Consider the following 27,442-nt stretch of genomic DNA (forward strand, 5'->3'; position numbering starts at 1 on the left):
CTGATAGTTGACTTTTGTGACAAATTTTACCCTTTTAGTTTTTACATTGTATGTTTTATTCTTGCTATTACTTAGCCAGGCTCTCTTAGGATTAAGGAGAGCTATAAACATTGCAAATAAAGAAATGTCTGTAAAAGTATTTGGTACAGGTGGTCCTTGACTTATGACCACAACTGAGCCCAACATTTCTGTTGCTGAGTGAAAAATTTGTTAAATGAATTTTGCCCCATTTTATGACCTTCCTTGCCGCAGTTGTTCAGTGAATCATCACAGTTGTACAGTTGGCAATCTAGTTGTTAAGTGAATCTGGTTTCCCCATTGATTTGCTGGTCAGAAGGTTGCAAAAGGTGATCACGTGACCCCGGGACACTGCAACCATCTTGAGTACATTTCCAAGCATTTCAATTTTGATCGTGTGACCATGGGGATGCTGCAACAGTCATGAAGTGTGAAAAACAGTCATGGGTCACTTTTTTCAGTGCTGTTGTAACTTCAAACAGTCACTAAATGAATTGTTGTAAATCGAGGATTACCTGTACATGCAGATATTTCAAGCTCAGACCTCAACATTTACAAGTGGGATTCATGTACTTTGTACAAAAGGACTTACAAATTGCAGCTATCTTAAATGAATCCTTTGTAATAGAAGGGAACAGACATTTATTTATTTAGAGTATTTCCAGGCCATCTTTTAAAATAGGATTGTCACAAGGAGACAAGCACAGAAAAAAATAATAATATGTTTTCGGCAGATACCATATGGCTTATCTGACAGATGGTTGTTGGAGCACAACTCGACCGGCCGTCTTCTTCACTACTAAGATGGATGGGACCCTTGATGTTTGGGACTTCCTTTTCAAACAAAATGATCCTACACTCCACCTGAAGGTAATTTAAGGAAATGGAAAACCATGCATGCTTTGCCCCATGAGTTTCTGTATCCCAATTTTTTGCTGTAATATCTCCTCTCTTCTTTCTCAAGTTGCATTGATTACAACAGGGGTCTTCAAACTTGGCCCTTTTATGATTTGTGGACTTCAACTCCCAGAATTCCTCAGCCAGCATGCCTGGCTGAGGAATTCTGGGAGTTGAAGTCCACAAGTCATAAAAGGGCCAAGTTTGAAGACCCTTGGATTACAACATTTCTCTGGTTTTATGTATCAACTCATACCACTGAGGTCACTTTGCTGGCTCTCTAGGGCAGGGCTTTTCAACCGGTGGTACGCATACCACCTGTGGTACTTTGCCCCATGGCAGGTGGTATGTGACTGCTAGTCGAGTGTAGCAGGGGAGGGGAATGAGCCAAAGTGACCCAAGCCTGAGGGAGAGGCAGCTGCAGCTGCAGTTGCAAGACTGTCTGGGCTCAGCAGAAGCCCCAGGAGCCAGCAAGGCTCCAGCTGATTGGTGCTTCAGGAAGCAGCACAGAGCTGGAGGTAAACTGAAGAAAAAGAGGGGGGGGGAAGAGGAGAGGCTATAAAAGGAGGTGGTCTGGGTGGGAAAGGAGAAAAAAAAGACATCAGAGAAACAGGAGGAGAGGTCAGCCAGCAGGGAGGAAAAAGGGACAGAGAAGAAGAAGCAGCTGTTGCTGGAAGAAAAGGTCCCCTGGTTCGTTTTCTCCAGCCAGGAGAATGCAGTCAGTGCTGATGAAATGAAAAGCCAGCATGTTGTAAAGGAGGTGGGTTTATTTACTTCTGGATCAGCTGGCAGCTTGATTGGGTTACGGTAAGGATTTGCGTACAGTTTTTACAGCGTTTTGTAATTCAGAGGCTCCTTTGTGTGCTTTGGTTACTGGAATATTTTAGTGTATGTTAGGCTAGCAATGAGTCCAAAGTGTTGACTTCCGTAGGTTTAATCCCTTTAAACAAATGTAATTAGTTTTACCCCCTTGTCTTGAGTCTATCTATGGCTTTTAGAAAGTTTTCTTTGAAGGTAAACAGGCTTAATTTAAAGCTAAAGTTTTTTGCAATTGCCGGAGCCTTTCGGATTGCAACATTGTGACAGGTCTGAGGCAGCTTAAAGAAAACCCCCCTCAAAGTTTAAGTGTTTCTTTATTTTGTGAGTCTTTCTTGCTTTGCACTTGATTCCTGTGTCTTTAAGGGTAGAGGGAAGGGATGGGGGAGGGGGTGCATTCTTATTACACTGTGGAAGGAGAGCTAAGAAGGGCTGAGCAGCTAGCTCATGGGTCTACAAACTTAGCAACTTTAAGACCTGTGGACTTCAACTCCCAGAATTCTCATCCAACCATGATGGTTGAGGAATTCTGGGAGTTGTATAATAATAATAATAATAATAATAATAATAATAATAATAATAATAATAATAATAATAATAATAATAATAATAATAATAATAATAATAATAATAATAATAATAATAATAATAATAAAAAATAATAATAATAATAATAAAGTTGGAAGGGACCTTGGAGGTCATCTAGTCCAACCCCCTGCTCAGGCAGGAAACCTTATACCATTTCAGGCAAATGGCTGTCCAGTCTCTTCTTAAAAACCTCCAGTGTTGGAGCATTCACCACCTCTGGAGGCAGGTTGTTCCACTGGTTAATTGTTCTAACTGTCAGAAAGTTTCTCCTTAGTTCTAGGTTGCTTCTCTCCTTGATTAGTTGCCATACATTGCTTCTTGTCCTGCCTTCAGGCACTTTGGAGATTAGCTTGACTCCCTCTTCTTTGTGGCAGCCAGCCCCTGAGATATTGGAACACTGCTGTCATGTCACCCCTCACCCTTCTCTTCATTAAACTACACATACCCAATTCCAGCAACCGTTCCCTATATGTTTTAGCCTCCAGCCCCCTAATCATCTTTGTTGCTCTTCTCTGTATCCTTTCTAGTGTCTCGACATCTTTTTTACATTGTGGTGACCAAAACTGGATGCAGTATTCCAGGTGTGGCCTTACCAAAGCATTGTAAAGTGGTATTAGTACTTCACTTGATCTTGATTCTATCCCTCTGTTAATGCAGCCTAGCACTGTGTTGGCTTTTTTGGCAGCTGCAGCACACTGCTGGCTCATATTGAAGTGATTGTCTACTAAGACTCCGAGATCCCTCTCACAGTTACTACTATTGAGCAAGGTACCACCTATACTATACCTATGCATTTGATTTTTCCTGCCTAAGTGTAGAACCTTACTTTTTTCACCATTGAATTTCATTTTGTTAGTGCCCAGTGTTCGAGTCTGTCCAGATCCTTCTGTATCTTAAGCCTATCTTCTGGAGTATTGGCTATTCCTGCCAGCTTGGTGTCGTCTGCAAATTTGATAAGTTCCCCATCTATCCCCTCATCCAAATCATTACTGAAGATATTGAAGAGCACTGGGCCCAGAACAGAGCCCTGGGGCACCCCACTACACACTTCCTTCCATGTAGATGCGGTTCCATTGAGGACCACACGCTGAGTATGGCCTGTCAGCCAGCTACGAATCCATCTGGTGGTAATGCTATCTAACCCACATTTTTCTATCTTATCAAGTAGTAGGTTGTGATCTACTTTATCAAATGCCTTACTGAAGTCCAAATAAATTATATCTACAGCGTTCCTCTGGTCCACTAGTTTTGTCACTTGGTCAAAGAATGTAATAAGATTTGTCTGGCATGATCTGTTTTTGACAAACCCATGTTGACTTTTAGTGATGACTTTGTTTGCATCAAGGTGTTCGCTGATTTGTTGTTTGATTATCTTTTCCAGAATCTTCCCAGGTATTGAGGTCAGGCTGATAGGTCTGTAGTTTCCTGCATCTATTTTTTTCCCTTTTTTGAAGATGGGAACTACATCAGCTCTCTTCCAGTCCTCTGGTAGTTCCCCAGTGCTCCAGGATCTTTGAAAAATATAGTTCAGTGGTTCTGAGATCACGTCTGCCAGTTCCTTGAGAACCTTGGGGTGTAATCCATCTGGTCCTAGTGATTTGAACTCGTCTAGGCTGGACAGGTGCTCACTTACCATTTTCTTGCCTATCTTAACTTGCGTTTCTATTCTGTTTTTTATGGCACTGGTTTGGGTAGGTTGGACTGTTTTTTCCCTTTGTGTAAAGACAGATGCAAAAAACGAATTAAATAGTTGAATTGAATAGTTGAAGTCCACAAGTCTTAAAAGTGCCACGTTTGAAAACCCCTGAGGTAGCTGGTAGTGGTGCATATTAATAAACATGGATAAATTCATCATACATTTGTCAGTGCAAAAGGAAAGTGATTTAGCAAAGGAACAGCCACCAAAGAAATTAAAACTGGTACTTTTTTCCTTTTTTCTACAGTTTGTAATATTTTATTAGATTATAGAATAAAATACAAAAATACAAAAGCAAATAGTAGGACACAATGGGGAGGAAAATGGGGGGAAAGTGAGGGGGAGAAGGGAAAAAGAACAGACTTCCTCTATTGCAGTAGAAGGAAGCATTAACAAATTTTTACTTTTCCATAATATTATAAACTAGCCATTTCTATAACAACAAATGAATCTAATCAGTAAAACCCAAAATCCCTCCCCCCCTTTTTTTTAGTCAAGTTTTTGACACTGTGCTAACCACTGGTGGTACTCAAATATTGTCATGTCCTAAAAGTGGTACACTGTGAAAAGGTTGAAAAGCCCTGCTCTAGGGGGTTGATACCCACTAAAATTGTTTTGATGCTGCTGTAATGGCATTTCAACCACACTATTTTCCACTTCCTCGCTGAGGGGAAATTTTGCACAAATGAGGCAAATATACGTGTCCCAGGATAATGTTGCAGGATTCAATCTTGGATCAGTCACTAGGACCCAAGGTGTAATCTTCCAAACTTTTAGAGTCATGCTGGAGCCCATCCTCAGGGAACTTCTCTTTGAAAATGGGCTCCAGTACAAGTCTGAAAGCTCAGAAGACTAAACTTCCGGTCCTGGTGACCAACCAAGATTGGATCCTGGAAATTATGCAGCCCAGTATGCATCATCATAGCTGAAACTAGCCCCAATCCATATTTTAATAAGGGTGTGCATGTTTAAAGTTTCTGTGTAAGTCTGTTTGCGAAGAATAATAATCACTGCTGAAATAGAAATGCCAATTTATAAATCTATGGGGGGTTTCTTCCTTATTTTTATTTATTTTATTTATTAAGCATATATGCCGCTCATCTTACTATCCAGAGACAATACAAAAATCAACAAAACACCCCTTTTGTTGGAAAATTGAATTAGAATAAGATCTGAGGTCTTCAAAACAAGTTGCGATTGCATTCTAGTACTCAGTGCACAAAAGTCCAAGGTTAATAGAAAGTCAAATTTTAGCTGAATGTCAAGTCAGTTACCTAAGAAGGAGGTGAATTATGTATCTCTAAACACAGATTGGATACCTTTAATTAGGATTCCTTCACTGGGTAGGAAGTTGGTCTCAATGATCTCAATGGCTCCTTCTATGAAGTTTACATATATTTTACGGTAGTCTACATGTTGTCTGAAAGATGTGAACGAGTTGACATGGATATATTTGTTTGCCTCCTGAATGGGTCTTCCCCCACCAGGTTTGTGATGAGCCTCTCTTCAGTCTGCGTTTGCAGGATAATGGGCGTTTTATTGGCTGTGGTTCCAAGCTGGGCACAGTAACACTTCTGGAATTTTCTTCTGGCCTCTGTACTTTGCAACGGAATGAGAAGAACCTGGCCTCAGCAGTGAGTATCTCCTGCCTTTCACCAATGGGCAAAGTGCCAAAACAGCAAACCTCCTCTGAGAATTGAGATGAGATTGTTCTTTCTCTGGGTTGAATTCTAGTTTTCCATCTTTGTTCTCTATATTCTTTTTTTAAAAAAAATATTGTTAGCATAAATGCAACAACATATGATAGTCCGTAGCGAATCTGGACTGAATCTCAAAAAAAAAAAAAAGCTAACCAGAGTCAGACCTGATTAACATTTGGAAGAGAAACAAACATTTCCATCTTGATCCTAAGAGGAAAAAAAAGGGAATGTGGCCATCAGGTATCAAGTTCAAGCCAAGGAAGCCTTTACTTTCCCTGATATAAACCGGCCAAGGTAGTCTGTTAATACTGTCCTTCAAAAGAGCTAAGCCACTGTATACAAGCAATAGTGTTTCATCAAATTATTGCTTTATGAGATAGCAGAAGACCCCTTCCATCAGTAGAGTGCTGCTGGTGGTGGAATACAAACATTCAATAATATATTATTGGGACAGGCCATTTTTTCCACTATCTAGCTGTTGTTGGTACCCTGTAGAATATAAGAGTGATGCTACCATAATAACTATGGGTGGAACTTAATTGAATGCCTTTCACTCATAAGACTTAATGTGCATCTTTAGATGTTTGAGCGGGAGACGAAGCGAGAGAAGATTCTGGAGGCGCGCCACCGTGAAATGCGTCTCAAGGAGAAAACCAAGCTGGAAGGCAAGGATGAAGAGGCCAAAGAAGAGGTTGAGGAAGAAAAGCCTGAGGAAATTCTGAAGCGAGTGCATAACGAGTTCTTTGATGTAATTGAAGGAGAATTGCGACGCCGGGAACGAGCTCGAACCAAATTAAAAGTGGAACAGGTAACTGTGAGACCAGTAACAGGAAGCTCGGTGGGATGTGGGGAAAGGAGGCCTTCCTGAGTGGCAGGGGTACAAAACAAAACACCAAGAAAGGATGGAGAGTCTTAAAGATGTTTGGTAGGTGGTACTTATGATGTAGGGACGCGGTGGCTCAGTGGGTTAGGAGGCTGAGCTTGTCGATCAGAAGGTCGGCAGTTTAGCGGGTCGAATCCCAAGTGCCGCGTAGCAGAGTGAGCACCTGTTACTCGTCCCAGCTTCTGCCAACCTAGCAGTTCGAAAGCACGTAAAAATGCAAGTAGAAAAATAGGGACCACTCCGGTGGGAAGGTAACAGCGTTCCGTGCGCCTTTGGCTCTAGTCATGCCGGCCACATGACCACGGAGACGTCCTCGGACAAGCACTGGCTCTTCGGCTTTGAAACAGAGATGAGCACCGGCCCCTAGAGTTGGAAACGACTAGCACGCATGTGCGGCGGAACCTTTACCTTTACCTTTTACTTATAATGTAATTATTCCCATCTCAGAATGAGGATGGGAAAGACAGTTTCCCAATACTCTAGATTACTGTATGATACAAGAACATTTTTGCAAAACAAGAGATAGAACTCTAAAGTAAACAGTCATATTATGATGACTAGTTAGTTATTTTCTTGAGGAAAGGTGAGGATTTGTATACAGGTAGTCCTCGACGTATGATCGGTTGCTTAGTAACCATTTGAAGTTACAACGGGCCTAAAAATAAGGTACTTACAACCCACTATTATGTGATTGCATTTTGGACACCTGCCAATCAGCCCACATTTATAGCTATTTGCAGCGTCCCACGATCATGTGACCACGGTTTACTATGGGCTTTTTTTTGCCCAAAACCAGCATTTATTTCCAATTTCTGACAAAAAACCACCAGTTTTTACTGGTCTCATCTATTGGAACCATGACATGCTCATTGCAGACAATGGGTTTGCTTAATGACTGTGGCATTTGCTTAATGATTGCCATGTTCACTTAACGACCATGGTAATTTACTTAATGGCTCTACAAAAATTGGGTAAATCACATGATGATCTGCTAACCAGCATAATTTATGACCCTAATTCCGGGCTCAATTATTGTTCTAAGTCAAGGACTACCTTGTTAGATTGTGTTAGAGCATGCCCTCTGCATCAGAAGAATAACTTAACTGTGTAGGATTGCAGAGTGTTGTTATTTCTAGGGGATCAATTCATTCCTGTTAAAGATTCATATCCAGCCTCCAAGCATTTCCATTTATTTCTCCTATTAAAGAACAAATGGTTAAAACAGTAAGAAAAAATACCTTTTTGGGCCCAAAGAAAGAGAGAAATTTTGTAGTGAGCAAGCAGTATGAAAATTAAAAAGTTAAAATAAATACGAAAAATTATAAAATCAAACACACTTTCTATAGATTTGTGCAACAACCTAAAATTAATAATAGAACAGAAATCAAACCAATGGCAAAAACAATGGCAGAGATATAATCCGTGTAATCTATTAGTTCATCACAGTTGCCAGCTTTTATGTGTTTTTTTTGATTGATTGTTGTTGTGAATTTCCCAGAGTCATTGGGAGTTGGATGACATACACATTTTAAGAACATTATTATTAAATCATTATGTAATTAAAATCACACAACTAATCACTTTAAAGCTCAGAAGAACAGGATGTATTTTGTCTGTTAGCATAAGGTGCTGGTGATGACCTATAAAGCCCTTAATGGCTTGGGTCCAGGTTATCTGAGGGAACACCTGCTGCCGGCATCAAGCTCCCTTCGTCCCGTGCGCTCCCACAGGGAGGGCCTTCTCAGGATACCGCCGGTTAAGGAATGCCAGCGGGTTATTCCTAGGGGAAGAGCGTTCTCTGTGGGCGCGCCTGCCCTCTGGAATTATTTACCCGTGGAACTTAGGACTGCCCCCGATCTGTGTTCATTTCGCCGGGACCTGAAAACCTGGTTTTTCGACCTATCAGGCCTGGACTGAAGGGGTTTGAGCTTTTTAAATATTGTTTTAATTGGGCTTAATTAATTTAATGTATTTTAATTCTATATTATTTTTATATTGTATTTTATGCTGCCCTGTAAACCGCCCTGAGTCCTTCGGGAATAGGGTGGTATAGAAATTTAATTAAATAAATAAATAAAAATAAATATAGCATGATACCTTCAAACAAATCTCCTTTGGATGGAATTCTAAAGCCAGGATGCATCCAGAAAAACATACCAGGTTTCCAGTAGCCATCCTCCTATACTGCAAACATGACTGGCTTACAATGAAGATTTTGGCAACTGTTCTTATGACAGAAGATGGTCCCTCAGTATCAAAGGATTTATAAACTTTATAAAAAACATCTATATGTATCAGCTAAAACGTCATCTCTCTCAACAAAACTGCAAATACTTTATATTCAATTATTTATTTGTTCGTTTGTTTATGCTTGGCATCTTTTGGAGTTTTATTTAAATCCATGCTTGCTTAAAAGCACCAAGTAATGGATTGGCTGGATTTCCCGAAGAGTTAGTTCTGCAATCTGGGTAATGTGTTCTTTAGGTCTCACCAAACAGGTCTAATTTTATTGGGGATCAAAGAACATGAACTGCAGTCTTAAAATTTGGACAAGTTCATGTGGGCAAAGATACTCCTGTAGGCAGTGAGGTTCCTGGGAGCTCAAAGGTAACAAAATGCTGTATATGAAGAAAAATGTTACTTCCTGTATTGAAAGTTCTTTATGTTTTAGGAGCGGGAGTTTGAAGATGATGACAATGAAATAGTTCTTCCTAAGGTTGGTATGCTTTTCCACATTTAGATATTTTGGGGGGAATTAGTCTTCCAATAACTGAGAATCTCAAATATATTAAGACCCGAACAATCATAACCTTGGTCAATTCAATGTACCCTCGCTGAAGATCACTCCAAAACTTCCGAAGGGCACTAAGTTGAGGCAGATTGTAGATTCTGTTCAAGATGTTTCAAATTTCCAGAATGCTCAAAAATAGCTTCAGAATTTTAGAAGACAGGCCGACTAACCAAATAATAAAAACTCACTTCAAGTAGAATCAGCATGCTATATGTTGCCCTGATTAGGGTACAGATTCATTCGCATCAGTCGGTGGATATTCTAAAGCAGAGGAGACAACCGGCGCTGACCCAAAATAGGAAACATCGTCAGTGAGCACTGAGGACCCCTCATTTCAATCCTGAGCTACAAATATTCTCCTTTATTGGTACAGGAGACAACTGTTTGGTAGTAAGGGTAACATGTCTTAAAGTCTGGTGTTAATAGGCAGGACCAGGATTTCTGAGGGCAAGTTTTGTTGAATTTTCCTAAGCAGCTGGGAGGAAAATAGTGCCAATTACTTTTACAAAATTGATATGCTTGCCCATGCACATGTGTATCTACAAGCTTATACACCTATAGGTGTGCACAGATGTATATATTATGTATATGGGTTTGTGTATATAGTTCAGACCCAATACCTTAACTGCTACATTAGAGGAAAATGCCCCCTTGTGCTCTCATTATCGGATGTTTGGAATGAATTGCCTTACATGTAGTCCTCAACTTACAATCACAACCGAGCCCAAAATTTCTGTTGCTAAACAAGACTGTTGTTAAGTGAGTTTCACCCCATTTTACAACCTTTCTTGCCTCGGTGTAAAGTGAAACACTGTGGTTGTTAAGTGAATCTTTTGGTCATTAAGGGAATCTAATTCCCCCTGTTGACTTTGCTTGTTCAAAGCCAATTGGGAAGATTACAAATGGTGATCACATGACTCTGGGGACAATGCAATTATCATAAATATATGCCCGTTGCCAAGCGCCTGAATTTTGATTACGTTACCATGGGGATGCCGCAATGGTCATGTGAAAAACATAACATTTTTCAGTGCCGTTGTAACTTCAAACAGTCACTAAACGAATGGTTGTAAGTCAAGGACTACCTGTACTATGTATTGTTTCCATTCTGCCTATTAATATAGCCCCAGTGATCATTCAAGTGTGAGCTGCACATTCAGCTAAGTCAGGTGGATCCATCTATACACCATCAAAGACAGTATTATCTAAGGCTGCAGATATTTCATTTTTCAGTGTGTTACTGCTCACATTTTAAAACAATTTTATTTGAAAATTCTCACTTAAAAGTTGATAAAAACATTTCTGGCTTCTAATTTTCTTTTTGTAATGAGTTTTTTATGATGGGAAATTTAGAAAAGTTCATGACTAATATAGAACTCAAAACATGGTATTTCCTTTTGACAGGTCATTATGATTAGTCAAAATTTGTAAAAAAAAATCATTCTTCCCCCCCCCCCCCTTACAGGATGAAAAGGAAGACAAGGAGGAGTGAATGTTGAAATGCCTGCATGAAGCTTTCATTACCTTTGGTGCTTTGATTTCTCTCTTGTTATTTTTTTCTACATAAAATACACTCAATAAAAGTAATAATATTTGTATTCCTTTTTGCTCCGTTTACTCTTAATGGGAACTAGCAAACTTAGCTTTAAATGTCTCTACCATGAAAATACATTGTACTTCTCAATCTGAAAGGGACAAAAAATAAAAATAAGCTAATTAGTCAATTGGTCAGAAAATATCCACATGAATATACACCTCATAAGTCCACATTCATACGCATACAAAATAGGAAAATAAGCTATTTTCTAGAACTTCTGAGTTGGGGTGGAGTGGGAGAAAAAAGTGATCTGAATATGAGTTAATGTGATTACAATTCATCTACCTAGCAGCTCTTCTATTCACCAGAGCAAAGAGGCTTACAAAACATAGTGTTGCATTCACACAACATACTCAGCTAAAACCATACAAATCTCATAATTTGTTTAGGGTAATACATAAACCCAGTCATAGAATTAGTTAGTCCTTGGTGACTAATGCTTCCCCTTATCTCTGCTTCATTATGTACTTCTTGGCTTGTGGCAAACTGTAATTTATTATCACATCCAAAACGGAAGTCTGTGAATTGGGCTTGCCCTCTAAACTGTAACCCCAAGCCATGATTTGAATTTTATTTGCCCCCTTACCAATTCCCACCAATTGTACATCATATTATTCTTTCCAGAGCCGATTCTCTCAACAGGTACAATAACAGCTTTTGAAAGCAGAATGACTGCTAGTCGCCCATTCCCCCACCCGCACCCCGAGCCCCCTAAATTTATTTTGGATTCTGCTAGCTGGAGATGTGGAGCTGGTGAATCTTTCTCCCCGTGACAGATAGAAAAATGCTTATTATTTTTGTGTTATTCTATTTGTATTAATTATTACGGTACTGTATTTAAACTCCTTTAAAGAGAGCACAGCTTCAGAAAATGAGAAGAGAAAGATAATCTCTATTTTTCTCTAGGATTGAATGACAGGGGCAATGGGAAGAGGAGTAGCTTGGCAATCTATACGGTGTCCATCTGTTACTTTATAAATGTTACCCTGAAAGATTGACATGTAAAGTGTCTGCGCGACACTCAGGCTGGGGATATCGTTCAGGGCAGCACTAGAGTGAGTGGGGAAGAGTGCGCGCGCACACACGTGTACACACTGGCCAGCCATTCATGCGGCCTGGTGGGCAAGAGGCCACGGCCCAGTAGTGGGCCAAGGCCCACAGGTTGGGGACCCCTGCCTCAGATTATATCACACCACCCGTATCTGTCAGATGTTAAGTCAAACTGCCATGTTGCCGCCTCGGGTATCCATTTCTTGCTCTATGTTTCTTTTTCTTGAATTAGCATAAATTGAGGGGATTCCCACTGCAGCACTAGGATAAGGAGACTTAGGTTCAGCCATGGAAATTCATGGGGACTTTAGACCAAACACAGATCTCTCTGTCCATCCTATCTCAGCCTGAGGAAAAAATCAAAATTATGTGTGTGCCATGTATAGCTTAAACTCCTAGAGTAGGGATTCTCAAATGAAACTATTATCAACCATATGATGAATGTTTTTTATGTATAGCATCCTGTTTCCACAAACACAAAAAAAGTACAAATACAAAATATAATGAATGGGAATTTCACTGACCTGGGGATCCATTTGCCCCTGGTTCCTTATCACTCAAGAAATTTTACTGAAGGACATTATTACCACCAGCAAGTTTGCACTAACAGATATTGTTGTTATGCCAAGAGGTACATAAAATAATTCAAATTCAAAATAATAATATAAACTTATTTTTAGATTATATTTGGGGTACAAAATCTATTTTAAAAAGCCTTTAAATTAAAGAAAATATACATATATGCCATCATAATCATTTTATTTGCCCAAAAGTGAAAACTCCCATGCTCTTAAGACAAAGAGAGAGAGAGAGAGAGAGGAGTCGTCTTGGCTTCACTGGATGTGCCCTGCATTTTCAAATATTTGTTCAGTTGAAGAAAGTCTGAGAAACAATGCCTCAAAGGAAAAACATACATAGTGAAATTATTCTTAATGAACAAAGGACTCTTTATATTATTTGAAATGCGGCCATTTTGTTTTCCCATTATTACAGACCTTCAACAGTTCTTGCTCAGGACGCTTCAGACATTTTGTGTCCAATGATAAATGTACTTGTGAGACTTTGGGAAACACTGTTATAGGACAGGAGCTACCAGTTCACCCATAGAAACTGAGGTTGTGGCCTCCCTTGCCCTCAACTTCCTTGTTTGCATTAGTTGTTTCTGATCCAAGTACTCATATGTTAATTGGCTACTAAAACTACTTAGAAATGACTAAAAGCCCCACATCTTTAAACTCGCAGTCAGTCTTGATTCTGGATATTCTGGCAGGCCTAGGTCTTTTTCCCATTAGTAATGTATAGATAGTCCTTGACTTACTACCATAATTGAACCCAACATTTCGGTTACTAAGCAAAGTTAAGTGAGATTTGCCCCATTTTATCTTTTGCCAAAGTTGTTATGAGAATCACTGAAGTTCTTAAGTGAAACATTCAGCTGTTAAGCAAATCTGCCTTCCCCCATTGACTTTTATAATGAAAAATGTGAGTGTATAGATGAACCGTTTTATTCAATGTAATAAAGTTAAAAGATTTTATAGCCTATTAGATTCTGAGCATATTTGAAAAGTCTAATAACTTGAATTCTGCTTGTACCAGAATTTTCCCAAGTTCTTCAAGACTCGCTGTATGATAGAGTTAGCCTAAAGTAGCTACAAAAAGAGTGGTGCTAGGAAGGTTACAAATAGTGATCACATGATCCCAGGACAGTGCAACTGTCATAAATATGCGCCACTTGCCAAGGTCTGAATTTTGAGCATGTAATCAGGGAATGCTGTAACAGTTGTAATTGTGAAAACTGGTCCAGTTATTTTTTTCAGTGTCGTCGTAACTTTGAATAGTCACTAAACGAATGGTTGTAAGTCGAGGACTACCTGTACTGAGTATTGTCTCCATTCTGCCTATTAACACAGCCCCGGTAATCATTCACTGAGCTGCACATTTAGCTAAGATATAAATTACAGTATTCATATATTATTAGCACAGCAATCCTTGGATGCTGACACTTTAAACCAGTAGAGAAGAATCAGCCCTAGGGAGAATTCAGGGAAGTGCAGACTCCAGAATCATAATCAGTGGGAAATATAAAACAAAACAATTCCCTCTCAAAATATTAAAATATCTGGAAGCTCAGAAGTTCATTAAAGGCTCTTTCACTCTTCAACTCTATTTCAGACAGTACTTTGCAGTCTTGGAAGCACGCATCATTCCCTGACTTTGCTACAAGTGATACAGGGTGGAACTGTATTTCCCGAAATCTCTACAGGTAGTCCTAAATTCATGACCAAAAGTGAGCCCAAAATTTATGTTGCTAAGTGGAAAAAAAGTTTTGCCCTCATTTTACAACTTTTCTTGTCACACTTGTTAAGTGAATCGTGGCAGTGGCTAAAATTAGTAACATGGTTGTTAAGTGAGTTTGGTTTCCCCCTTGACTTTGCTTGTCAGAAGGTTGCAAAAGGGGATCAAACACATGACCCCGGCACAATGTGAGTCAGTTGTCAAGCATCCAAATGTGAATCACATGACCGTGGGGATGCTGCAGTCATAAAAATGGTTGTTTTTCCATTGCCATTGTCACTTCAGTCACTAAACGGTTGTAAGTCGAGGACTACCTGTGTATCCTTCCGATCCCAAACCTTTAGATAACTGCAAGAGAGAATGCAGCTGACAAATGAACGGGCATTTATGGAAGCCATTCATCTTTTTAGCGCCGATTACATAAAAGAAAAAAAAAGCCCCCACCCGTAATCCCATCCCTTCACCGGAATCTTCCTCCGGATTAAGTGGGAAATAAGGGCGCCCTGCTAAGAGCTAAGAAACTAATTATGTTATCGAGGGCACCGTCAAGTCTTCCGCTCTTCGGCTCCTGCACTGCAAAAATCGCGCCTCGGCCGTCGGGCGCGCATTCTCCCGGCTCAGCCAGGCGACCTTCCACGCCGGCCGGCAGGGAGCGACGGAGAGACGCGCAAGCCCCAACTCAGCCAATGGTGCGCCACCGAATCAGCCGGAGGAAGCTTCCCGCGGCCCCGGTTGTTTGTGTACAGTTTGGAAAGATCTCCAGGGGACTCGAAACACCAGGAGGCAGGCGAGGAGAGGCGGCGGCCGGCCACCTGCAGATCCCTGCACGCTGGTCCCAGATGGAGGGCGGCGGCGGCGGCGGCTGCTGCGGCGGCAGAGCCCTCAGAGGGGAGACCCAGCCCGGGCGCCCGCTTGCCAGCTGTCTCCCCAAAGGAACTGGGGCGTAATTGGGTTAGGGGATTCCAGTACCCGTTGAATGGCGGCGCCCAAACACCTGTCAATGGTTTCGCGGGGAGAGTTAACCTAGCTCAGAGCAGAACACGCACCCAACGAGACCCAGGAGTCCCGTGAATCTGGCCGTGCGCGGGGGATCCACACGTGCTGTAGCTTCGCTTGCCCGAGCCCGCCTTATCGGGCGACCTTGTTCACCATCATGAAGGAGACGAGAGAGTCCAAGGATCAGCAGCTCACGGTGAGTGGAAGTGACCTCTCGCCTCTTTCGGGCAGCAGAGAGAACCAGGGTAAAAGCTAGGAGGGGGCCTGGAGGGTGAGACCCAAAAGGGTCGGACTCTAACTCCCAGGATTCCCAGCCAGCGTTACCAATAAAAGCAAGAAGCTAGCGCTGCTTTAGAAAGAGAGCGTGCAAAGCCTTTGCGGAAGTATTAGAAATTGGAGAGGAACATTTAATGGGGGTTTCTTCCATTCTAGTGGCAAGAAGAAACTACCAAATGCAGCAAAATGGGATTAAATATTGGTGGGACAATATTGGAAGAAGGATAGTTTGCCCACTGTAGAAGAATGGGTGTTTAAAGTTTCGAATCTTGCAGAAATGTCTAAGATTTCTGCTTATTTGAAGGATCATTCACAGGAAAGATATATTTCAGTTTGTAGGAGATGGATAAATTATATTCAAAACAAATATGGGACTAAAAAGTTCCATTTAGCTTATGAGTAGATTTTAGTGGGATATTGTTATTGGTACGTTGTTTGTAGTTATGTTAAAAGAGAGTTAAAGCGCATTATGAATTTGGTTAATTGAATATTATGCACAATTTTTATTTAGAATATGATGATTGTAACTATAATCCTGTATTTAGCTCTGGGAAGTGGGGGGGGAAGTGGGTGGGTTTGGGGTAGGAGGGATTTGGGGATATATTGTAAAATTTTGTTTTTGTAAAACTCTTCAATAAAAAAAAGAGATTAAAAAATAAATAAATACACAAAATATGAGAGTAGATGGTTGTAAGACTGTTCTGGATATAAGGGACCTGTCCCAACTCGGGATCTGGCCTTACCTGCTTCCATCAACATATTCTGTCCCAGAGATTGGAATAGCAATATACATAAAATTCAATTAAATCTTATGCTGTGAAGTGGTGAAACTGCACTACCAATAATACCCAACTCAAGAGAGCAATACTGGCATTTTCTCCATATTATGATATTTTGTTACCTAGATACAGTTGTTTGGATTTTATTGGCTAATCAATGCTCTCTGTCATTACTGTCAAAGAAAATGGGACTCGGTGACGCTCAGCTTCTTTGTTTTAAAGTTTTCCCTAGCTGGGCCCTTCAAAAATAGTGGGTGTTTTCTGATCATAATTCTGTGTTCATTGAATGTATATTGTAAGCACAATGTTAATTGTACAATTTTATCTTTATAAATTGATGCTCAGATAAGAAAGGGCTGGTCAGATTCAATGTTGCTGTCTTATACAGTTTATTATTTTTTGCGTTTTTAGTACATAGAGTTGAACAATATGAAGAAAAATAAAACAGATTTCCACTCCCAGGAATTTCCAATGTAAAATAAAGCAGTTATGGGAGGCAGCAGAATACACTAGAAATATGAATAGAAGGGATGTGTAGTTAGCCTTGATTGCTTACTAGAGTAAAAAAAATGTATAAATTAGAAATAGTGATCACTTGCTGAGAATGTATATACTGGTAGCTTTTTCAAATATGGTTTATAAGATGTTGCACAATTTAAAGCACTCAGTGACCATTTAATGAAAGTTGTATGTAAATATTACACATTAATGTGCAATTAAACATTCAGTGCAAGGACAACATTTGTAAAGCTATTTTGAAACTATATTGCATTGAAATAGAAATCTATTGTACTGGAGCATTAGAAGTGATTTCTTTTGTCGTCAGTGCTATGATTGGAGGGTTGGTGGAGAAAAGTATATGAAATAGATTGCAAAAAGGTACTTGTACAACAAGAAAGAAATCTTCCTTGGAGAATGAACCCATCATATAAATTTTGCCTCGCTTCACAAGGAATAGTTTAACTGTCTCTGAAATCAACAGTGCCATGGGATGTGTATCTGACCCCCGCATTGCAATTTTGGAACAATTCTGAACAGATATTATAGAATTGCCAATGGTGAGCGAAATTAATAGTTATGGTTTAGCAAATTTTGGATGATGCCAAAAGTTCCCAGTTTCTGCTCAAGCAGCATGAGGAACAGAAAGCAAGATGTTTTTCATGGGTTCAGATCCTGTGTTAAAATTCATCTCAGGATAACAGATGAAGCCCTGCTGATAGGACGAGGGAGCTGTGCATTGGCGTTCACCCCTTTGTTGTCCGTATGGAAAACAGTGAACTGAAGTCACTAAATCTTTGGAGGCTTTAGTGATTGAATGGAATGAATCTCATAGGCTGACGTGGCTGTAGCTGGATACGTTGTTCCAGAAATGCTGCTGTCCAGGTGGTGTTTCCTTTCCTCCCAAGGAAAAAGCCTCTCATTGTCTGTTTGCGGCTACCTGCCTGAGCCTCAAAGAGACACAGATGATTTTCTCTCTTTAGTGACAGACTCAGGTGAGGCACACTGGGCAGGGAAGAACTTGGGACCTGAAGAAACTCTGCTTACACTTTGGGCCTTGGATGGCCAGGGCACGGAGATTGAGGACTTCCATGCAGGTGCTCATTTTTGTCTCTGTTGTTCTTTGGCTATTTCACGAATTGTGAGATACTTCAGTCACTCATCCATCTTCTTGTATTTTAGGTGGCACTTCGCATACGGCCAATCAGCATGGCAGAGCTGGAAGAAGGAGCCACACTCATTGCTCACAAAGTGGATGACCAGGTATTGTGAGAACCCTTTCTGGTAAATGGGTAGAATTTAGTTGAGCCTCATTTTATGAGCTGATCTTTGAAGCTAGAATTAAAATGAATTTCTGGAAATGTTCCCCCCTCACACACGAGGGAGAAACACATTTCATTTGTTTAAAATTCACATCAATGCAGTATCATGCAAGTCTGAGGTTCTGGTTCAGATTTTAAACAGGAACCGGTAGTGAGGGGAGACATTATGAATTAACATAAAGCAAGTTGGTTGGGTCAGCATCCTCTGATCTGAATCGCAGAGATGAGAAAAGAAAAGGCATTCTAACCACAGAAGTTATTCTATTCAGAGCTCAGAGTTACAGTCCAGATTTTTTTTTGCCATTGTCTATGCTGGCAAGGCTTAATGGAATAAAGTCCTAAAGCTGGTAGTAGGTTGCCTATCTCAGCATATACACAAAAATAAAAATGCCTTTATTATAGATCAGGGCTTTTCAGCCAGTGGTATGGGTACCACCTGTGGTACATTGGCACCTGGCAGGTGGTACGCGACCATCCTAGAAAAGTGGTAGCAGGGGAGGGGAATGAGCTGAACCTGTGGCAGCACTGCACAAGCCTGAGTGAGAGATGGCTGGAGCTGCAGGGCTGTCAGGGCTCAGCGGAAGCGCCAGGATCAGTGCTTCTTCGGGGTTGTCAGGGCTCAGCAGAAGCTCCAGGATCAGCGCCTGGCTCCAGCTGGAGCTCGGCACTGATCCTGACATTTCTGAGCCTAGAAGAAGCGCCGATCAGCTGGAATGTTGCAGCATCTCCAGGGTCTTCTGATTTACATTCAGATGCTTGGTAACTGATTCATATTTATGACGGTCACAATGTCCCGGGGTCATGTGAAGTGACCAAAACCTGCTGCAACCACCCAGGAGAAGGGGGGGAATAAAAACCAAACACCACCCCACCCCACCCCCACGGCCAATCCTCAACAGAAATGCTCACAACAATGAAAACCTCAGACAGGAGGAAGAGCACCGCCAGGCAGGCAGGCAGGTGTCTTGCTCGGCTGTGGCTTGGGGGCACTTTTTTCAGTGCCATTGTAACTTCCAACAGTCACTAAGCGAACTGTTGTAAGTCAAGGACTACCTGTACTTCATCACTTTTTTCCTTTTTTTTTGGTCATCAAGTTTTTGACACCTTGCTAGGCAACTGATGGTACTCAGATGTTGCCATATCCTAAAAGTGGTAAAATGGGTGAAAAGGTTGAAAAGCCCTGTTATAGATCTCTGACTATGCATCCACCTAACCTGTATACTCAGATTGGCAGCAACCAGGTCTCAGGCAAATAAAAGGATAAAAGTTGATTCTTTGAACTGGAGTTTGAAGGAAATAACTTGCCATCTGTAACTTTCAAAAAGCCTACTTTTAAGCTTTTAAGTAGCTTTCCTCTTTAGCTCTGGGTGGCTGTCAAGCTTGTTTGAAGTTTTTCAGAGCATGGATGTTAAAGGCTGATTCTCACTTTCTTCAAAAACTGAACTTGGCTAGTTGAGGCTCTTCTTGGCCACCAAAGCTCTCGGAAATATATCTTATTAGCATCTGCTAAGTAGTCTTGCTCGGTTCCCATTTGCTGAAGTCAGGAGGGAAATTAGTATGTTGATTAAAAGGATGTATTTTCTCTTCTCTTGAGAACTAATGAGAAGAGTTGACTATGATTGACCCAACAAGTCTGACTCCTGAGACCCAGACTGTCTCCTGTGGGAGCCATGATGTTGTATTTATATGCTATATTTGTTAGGGTTGAGAAATTACATCAGGGCTGAGCTTTTGTGACAGATAGTTTTCGCAGGTTTGGGGATATGACTTTTGTAAGTGTACTTTGTATTTAGTGTACTGAACTGATAGTCAGACAAACCTATTGTGCGTGTGCCATGGTATGCTGATTCTAAATCTCTTAAAAACAATTTTTAACTGCCACTGTTGGACCTTATCAGATCATGGATCAATCTTTTTTAATCTCTTGGGGGAATCTATTGCTTTCCTCTTCCGCCATATCTAGCAAGCTAAATGTGGGGATTTTGACCCAATATTTAGGGAGGAGGGACAAGCTGAATCCCAGTTACCATGAAGAGGGAAAATTAGACTAAACTATAGATTTTAATAATTGAGATTAAATTGTAGATTTTGTTTGAGATATACATTTTTTGCTGGTTTTGTAGGTGCAGCAATAGATTAAAACAAGAATATTGTGTATGCTTATTGAGTTCCTTGTAGAACAGAAAGTGAGTTAGGCAGTTGAACTAAATCTTGTCATTAAGAGTAAGGGTAGTTTTCTGATACATTGTCCATTGCAGAGGGCCAGAGCATTTTAATATACTACTGCTAAGATTTACAGGTCAAAACTATGTGATTAAATTTCTGGCTCATAGAGGCAACATGTCTTATTATATAGTCTTGCTACAAATATATACACAAAATAACCAGAAATAGAATGGAATTAAGCAAAGGCAGCATTTTAAAAATCTAAAAGATACCAATAAAAGTACCAGTTTCTCCAAACAGACCACACCTTTCTATAGTTAGGCAATCTGTTAATTAGGAAAGTAGATGAATAAAAACAACAACAACAAAAATAAACAGTTGATTAAATAAAAATGCTGGCAACTGAAAAAGATAAAAATTGTACAGATGCGTTAGATGACTCAAATTTAATGCTTTCAGAAGATCGCTAACAGCAGTTAACAAGATGCAGAATAATGTAATGTTATATTATTTTATCATTTTCCAAACTTAAGATTTATGACTAGTGCAAATGATCAGTCATCAAAAAGGCAGCTGTTCTAAATGACATCATCCAGATATTTTATTTATTCATAATGAAACTACCACAGAAGAAATTAAAGATGTAGAATTGCCATGAAGTTTCAGTTCTAGAGAATTAGAAGAAATACAGTTTCAAAATTAATTGGCATGTTTATAACATGCTTTCAGCCATATTGATGTATTTAAGAGTTTTTAAAATCAGAACTTTGCAGAATATTCTGATTAGTTATAGCTTCCCATTGTACGTCCACACTGTTTGCCTAAATGAAACAGATGTATCATGGAAATAATTAGCAAAACTGATGGTTGTGAGGTAGCCCAAAGTTTGGGGCAAGTCTGAAAGTAATGAATCAAATATAAATTGATATCTTAGCAGGCAAATATCTAACAGTTCCTCCAAGATATTCAATTATTGTGCCTTAGTATTTCCTTGGCTCTTTGACCGGTGTATGTGGAGGAGGGGAGGGAGTTTCTGTGACAACATTATGAAAAGAAACCATGTAGATCTTTGTTGTTGTTTTAAGAATAGGAGGGTGTAGTTAAAAAAAGAGGCAAATTTGAATTGATTACTATAGTTATTTGTGTACCCCTATTAATACAGTGTGACGGGGTCACTTCTTATTTCTTGAAACTAAGGTTGTCATGGAGACAGCTTTCTCACTGCCCCATCCAGCTGAGGACAGTTTATGGACCATGCCAGCAAATTGTTTACAGGAGTGATTTGTCGTCATGACAATAAGGTATTGGATTCAAAACAGGGTTGGAATTAAGCAGTAAGAAGGAACAACATCAGAATTGCTTCCGGGCCTGATAGTAGGAGTAGATATACAACCACATCCCTGTCTGGAGCTAAAGTGCATTTCCTCAAGACTAATGCCTTTTACTCTGGCCACGAGCCAAGACTTCATTTTAATCAGTAGTAATTTTCAGGGCCACAAAATAAAAGTTACCAAGCAGTCTTTGTTGGTGCTTGCCAGCTTCATTCCAAAGTGTCAGAACACATTTAACACTATATCTACAGTAGAAATTATTTCCAGTCAACTGGTATCAGATTCCCTTTTCCAAATTAAGAAAATATGTTGGGCGTTCCTCAACTTGGTCTTTCTGTTGCTTATTTTATCACTATATCTACATAAAAAGAATAATTAGTCCTGTTCAATTTATGATTTTTAATATGCACATTGACCTCAAGGTTAACACATTTGCTCAACTTTTATATGTATTAGTATCCATGAACATGCATAAGTCTTTTTGTATTCATTTTTATATATGCAAAATGCCTTATTCCATACTTTGTTTAATTTTGGTAGACAATTGTCCATAATCTGAGCCATTTGATTAAAATACTTTTTCATCAAAGAATGAAATCACCCCAATTGAAGAAGTATAAATATCAAAGAATAATTGTACATTATGGTAGTTTTAGAAGCACAAACTACATCAGTTAATATGCAAATATAAACATAACAAATCATTTTCCCCATCCCTAATAGCAGAAAAGATGCCCAAATTCTAGTGTGCAAATACATTTATTTTCAGGCATAAGAGTAAGAATTGTTCATGTAAGTAGAAGGCTATCTAGGGTTGTGGAATTCCATGTTTTGGTTCTTTGTTAACAATGCTTTGAAAATGGTATTAATCACTAAATGCTTTTAAATATTTTGTATTAATGAATAAAATGTTGAAATTATTATACTCAATAGAAAAAATACTTCTAACTTATTTAGAATTTTCTGTAATAATCTTAGTTTAGCTTTTACACCTGAGATGGACTTGTATTTGTTTGCAAATCAAATTATTCAAGAAAATTGGGGAGCAGCCTTGGTGTCTTGTCTGCCCAATAAAAAACATAGCTGAGACTCTATAAATCTGCCTGAAGCACTTGCCTCTTCCTAGATTGTATGATCAGTTAGAAAGTCTGATGGATCAACTTCAAACAGACAGATCTGCTCCATTTTCACACTTTTGGGCAAAATATCCCATCCTTCCAAGATGGGTAAAATGAGGACCCAGATTGTTGGGGGAAATATACTGACTCCGTAAACCATTTAGAGAGGGATTTAAAGCACTGTGAAGTAGTATATAAGTTTTAGTGGTATTGCTATGGACGAGAAGACTGCATTGCTAGAATGCAATGTCACAAATATTGTGAAGTATCAATTATGTAACCTGTATGTGTAGGTCAGTGTATGGGTAAATTTTAGTATATGAAGATTAATAAGTAATTATATAATTACAAATATATAGTCTGCTTGGTTTTGAAAAGTTGTTTCTATGGGTTAAAAGCTGCACCAGATTTTTGAAGTTTGCAGATTGCATATGGAATCTTTGGTTTCACATAGTTGTCAGCTACAACTTATGGGGCAAGAGACATTGCAGTGTAAATGAGCAGAAGGTGGGGGGGAACAGAAGTAGTTGCATGAATCCTTTGCTTCATATTATTTATTGTCTGCTACAGCGTCCTTACTATTTATATTAGAGAATTGTCATGTGAATTGAATTACATGCAATGAATAGAAATTAAGTCATTCTACTTTCTCTACGTAGAATCAATTATTATTAAGCCTTCACATGAAAAGATCAGTTTCTCAACCCCTCAAGCCTTTCTTTGGTTCCTTTCTACTGTTTGCTTTTGAAATGCAGGTGCCATACCTGTTTGAGTGTTTAGAAATATATACCCTGCCAAAAATGCTTTCTCTCTCTTTTTTCCCTTTTAATCATGTCAAATTCTCAGAGACTGCCTGAAGAAGTCTCTGCAGCTTTCTTGGCAAGGTTTTTCAGAATGGTTTGCCATTGCATGCTTCCTAGGGATGAGAGAAAATGACCAGCTCAAGGTCACCTTAGGTGCCTAAGGTGGGACTAGAATTCCCAGTCTCCCGGTTTCCAGCCTGATGCCTTAACCGCTGCCATAAACTGGCTCTTACTTTTCTTTAATAGAGCCTTTTATTCATTACAAAGAAGTGCATTATTCCTTTTCATGCAGCAGTGTTGCTCTTGAAATCCTGTCCTTGGCACACCTGTGGTGAATGAAATGACTCTCATGGAACAATGTTTAGCTTCAGATGAAAACTAAAGCAGCCTTGGATCCCTTTATCAAGAACAACCTCTCCTTTCCCTTTTATAGTCAGTTTGTGCAATTCCATCTCCCCTGTTCCAATGGCCAAAGGAGAGGGACCAATTGTACTGTATAATAATACCTGGTTGGGATTTTCAGCCATTCTCTAAAACTCAGCTGGGCTGCTTAGCAGCGTGTTTTTGTGGGGCTTGGGGACTCAAAAAGAAATTTGGTAGCTGTAAGTTATCTGTTACTGCCTTTGTAGCACAAAACCTGAGGTAACAAGAGGTATTCAGCCCAGCCAAATGTTCAACCTCCCTCCTTTAAAATACTGTATATTAATTCATTCATACTTTAAATCAGGTGATGGTTATTGAAATGCTATTTAGTAGCTCTTAGTGTAAATAAGGTGGAGGTTTTGACTATTTAAACTGATTATTTCTCTTTGTTGACTATAGCAGTTATTGGGCTATAAAATATTGGGGAAGTCCCAGGATATCCTCCATAGTAATTTACCAGCTACACCTGTCCTCCAGGGAGTGTAAGGTATTGTTCATCATTTGCTTCACATATTTGATTTGGAATCTTCACAAGAACTGAAAATCCTTGTGAGATATCTTTAAGACTAAATAGTATCATGAATTCAGGTTTCTACAATACTCTTCTGAGGTCTAACCACTGTGCTCCACTGGTTAATCTGTTCTTGTGCTTTTTTTAAACCAGCCTCTCTGGTCCCTGGTATTAATGACTGTCTTACAGAGAGTCCCTTTAAAGGCCTCTTGGAAATGGTGAAACCCAATCCAATGTCGCTATCAAAGGCAATTTGATCTCTATATACACAAAGACAACAGGCTGTGCTCACAGTGTGTAAGGGGGAGTGGGGAGACATGCTGACATTTGCTATGTCTTTAATAGCTGATTCTATAGCAGGTATCCAGTTCTGCGGCTCAGTGAAAGCACTCGAACATAGGCATAGAATCGATTTCAACAGCTATTGGGGATATTACTGGAACAAACCTTATGATAAGAATCAAAGAATTCTTTCCAAAAGATCAGCCACAGCCATATAGGGAAAGTTCCCAAGATTCAAATATATTAAAATTTACATTGTATTGTATGTTTTGAAGTTTCACTTCAAAACACACAGTAAATATGCAGCATTGATAGAAACCCCAACTGTGCATCAGGAAGTCACTTGTGTCCCATGGCAACACTGTTGACCCTCCAACTTAAATGTATGCCCTTGTTTTCCTGCCCCCTCTCGCTCTCTCTCATTGCTGATCTTGTTGGAGTTAAGCCTAATAAACAGACATTTGATCAGTAGTGTCCCCTGGCTAGTATGGACCTGTCCTTTCTGATATTCCAGATTAAATTTGACAGGAATTGGAGCAGCACAAAAGAAAATTAATTATCCCTAAAAGGATTAGATAGGTAGAGACACCTCATTAATCCATTCATTAATGCAGGCTGTAATATCTCACGGGCCTTTTTGTGTTCTATGTTTACTGCATTATGTTAATGTCTTAAGTAGGGTCCATCCAGAAAGCCATTATCAGTGATGAACAAACCTGATCAAGTATAAGGATGCTCTCATTGAAGGACTCTTGAGAGGACTAAGTGGTACTTACAGATATTTGACATGGTCCCATAATGGGATTGCCTCCTTTTCAAGACTAACATCCTTAGTGTAAATATTGTTTTATTTTCTACTTTTACTCCAGGAGTTTTAGATAGTTTACAACATGGGGTTTTTCCTTCTTTCATCCTTGCTGTACGGTATATTCAACTAAGAGGGAGTGACTGTGCTCTCTGCTACATTCTGGACTGTATGTAATCCAGTTGAGAAGTAACTTAACGCATCAGTGACTGTGAGCAAGAGCTCTTGGTGCAGGGATGGATGCAATTGGCACATAAGATGAACTCATGCCAAAGACTTCTTGGCCACAGGTGCCACTTACTCATTGAGCAGGAACTGTAAGTCTAGGAGGACCCCCAAGTTGCATCCCAACTTTTCCCGGGGGAATACTACCTCTTTAAGAGACAACGGTAACAAGTCACTAGAGCTTAGGGTGCCCCACACTCAAAGCCACTCCATCTTGCTAGGATTGAATTGCAGAAAGTTTCTCCCCACCCAGTCTTTTACAGCTGCTAGGTACTGGGCAAGCATTTTAAGAGCAGCACCTGCCTGGCCTGGGTGGAGATGTATAATAAAATATATCCTGCTTACTAATGATATTGTCCCCATGCTTTTGAATGATTTCACCCAGAAGTTTCATGTAGATGATAAACAGGACTGGTGAGAAGCCCAAGCCCAGAGATGCCCCACATAAAAGGGCCTCAGGATAGACCTCCCCTGTGCCAATTAACACTGACTGGAACCAGCTATGGAGAGAAAAAAACCACTGCAGAATAGTGCTCTGCTCCCCCACTTCCAAACGTTGAAACCAATCTAGAAGGATACCATGGTCAATATTACAGGATGGACATATCACCTTCATCCCAATCTCTTCAAAGGCTAATGCTATCTCAATGCTATAACTGAATCTGAACCTTAACTGAAGAGGGTTCTAGATAGCTTCCTGAACTGAAACAGAACACTTACCACCATCTCCAGTTGAAACTGGACAAAAGTTGTTCAAAACTGTCAGATCCAAGAATGGCTTCCTGAGAAGGGAATCCACCACCATATTCTTCCAAGCAGGCAGAACCATGCTCTCCCACTAAGAAGCACTGACCACTACTTGGACCCAACCTCATGCAATCTTCTGGGAAGCTTTACTCAACCAGGAGGAGCATGGCTCCAGAACACAGGTGGCTATGCTCACAAGAACAAGGACTTGCTACTTGCTACTTCTTTAAGATCAATCAGCTCAAACCCTTCCCAGATAATGAGCTAGGGCAGGGGTGTCAAACTGCCGGCCCGCAGGCCGGAGCATCACGGAGAAACCGCGCCCATTCCATTGCCGGCAATGGGAAAAAGTTCCAATACATTGCGCGACGTTACGTGACGTCGCGAGTTTGACATGTCTGAGCTAGGGCATGCCCAACCAAAGTCAAACTCCAAGTGAAATTGATTTTGTCCAACAGAAACCTAGAATAACCTTCAAAGCAGTTCTGTGAGGGATCCCCGTGTTAAACAGAAAGACCTGGTCACCAAGAACAAGGCCTCTGGCTATCTATGGTTGCAATAAGCAGAAAAACAAGCACACTTTGCCACTCTTATCGTCACAAATAAGACTGGTTGATTTCACTCTGTTTTCTCCAACACTGTTCTAGATATATAGATGTATCATTTAATCTCCCAGATCTCCATAAATCAGGGGGCTGTATAGGATTCATGATCACAGAGAATGTGTACAGGTGTGATCCAATCTAAGGTCCTTGTTACACACTCATTCCAAGCTGCAACTAAGGTCTTGTGCCAAAGGCTCAGGAATAGCTGCAAACCCCTCTGAAAC

At 40.0% G+C, this 27,442-nt stretch overlaps 1 protein-coding gene across 1 annotated transcript in view; it reads left to right on the plus strand.

Annotated features, from left to right (window-relative positions):
- Nucleotides 1-27,442, plus strand: part of LOC308664018 (kinesin-like protein KIF19) — a gene marked incomplete at its 5' end in the record, with an annotated part of 76,021 nt that overhangs the window by 15,828 nt on the left and 32,751 nt on the right. The window contains 5 exons of the mRNA XM_081320925.1: nt 753-888; nt 5,503-5,649; nt 6,296-6,523; nt 9,270-9,314; nt 18,063-18,143. Coding sequence (XP_081177051.1) covers nt 753-888; nt 5,503-5,649; nt 6,296-6,523; nt 9,270-9,314; nt 18,063-18,143 — 637 coding nt within the window. The remainder of the gene's footprint in view (nt 1-752; nt 889-5,502; nt 5,650-6,295; nt 6,524-9,269; nt 9,315-18,062; nt 18,144-27,442) is intronic.

This window comes from Vipera berus (assembly GCF_964194415.1).
Source record: "Vipera berus genome assembly, chromosome: 2".
In the NCBI taxonomy this organism is placed as follows: Eukaryota; Metazoa; Chordata; class Lepidosauria; order Squamata; family Viperidae; genus Vipera; species Vipera berus.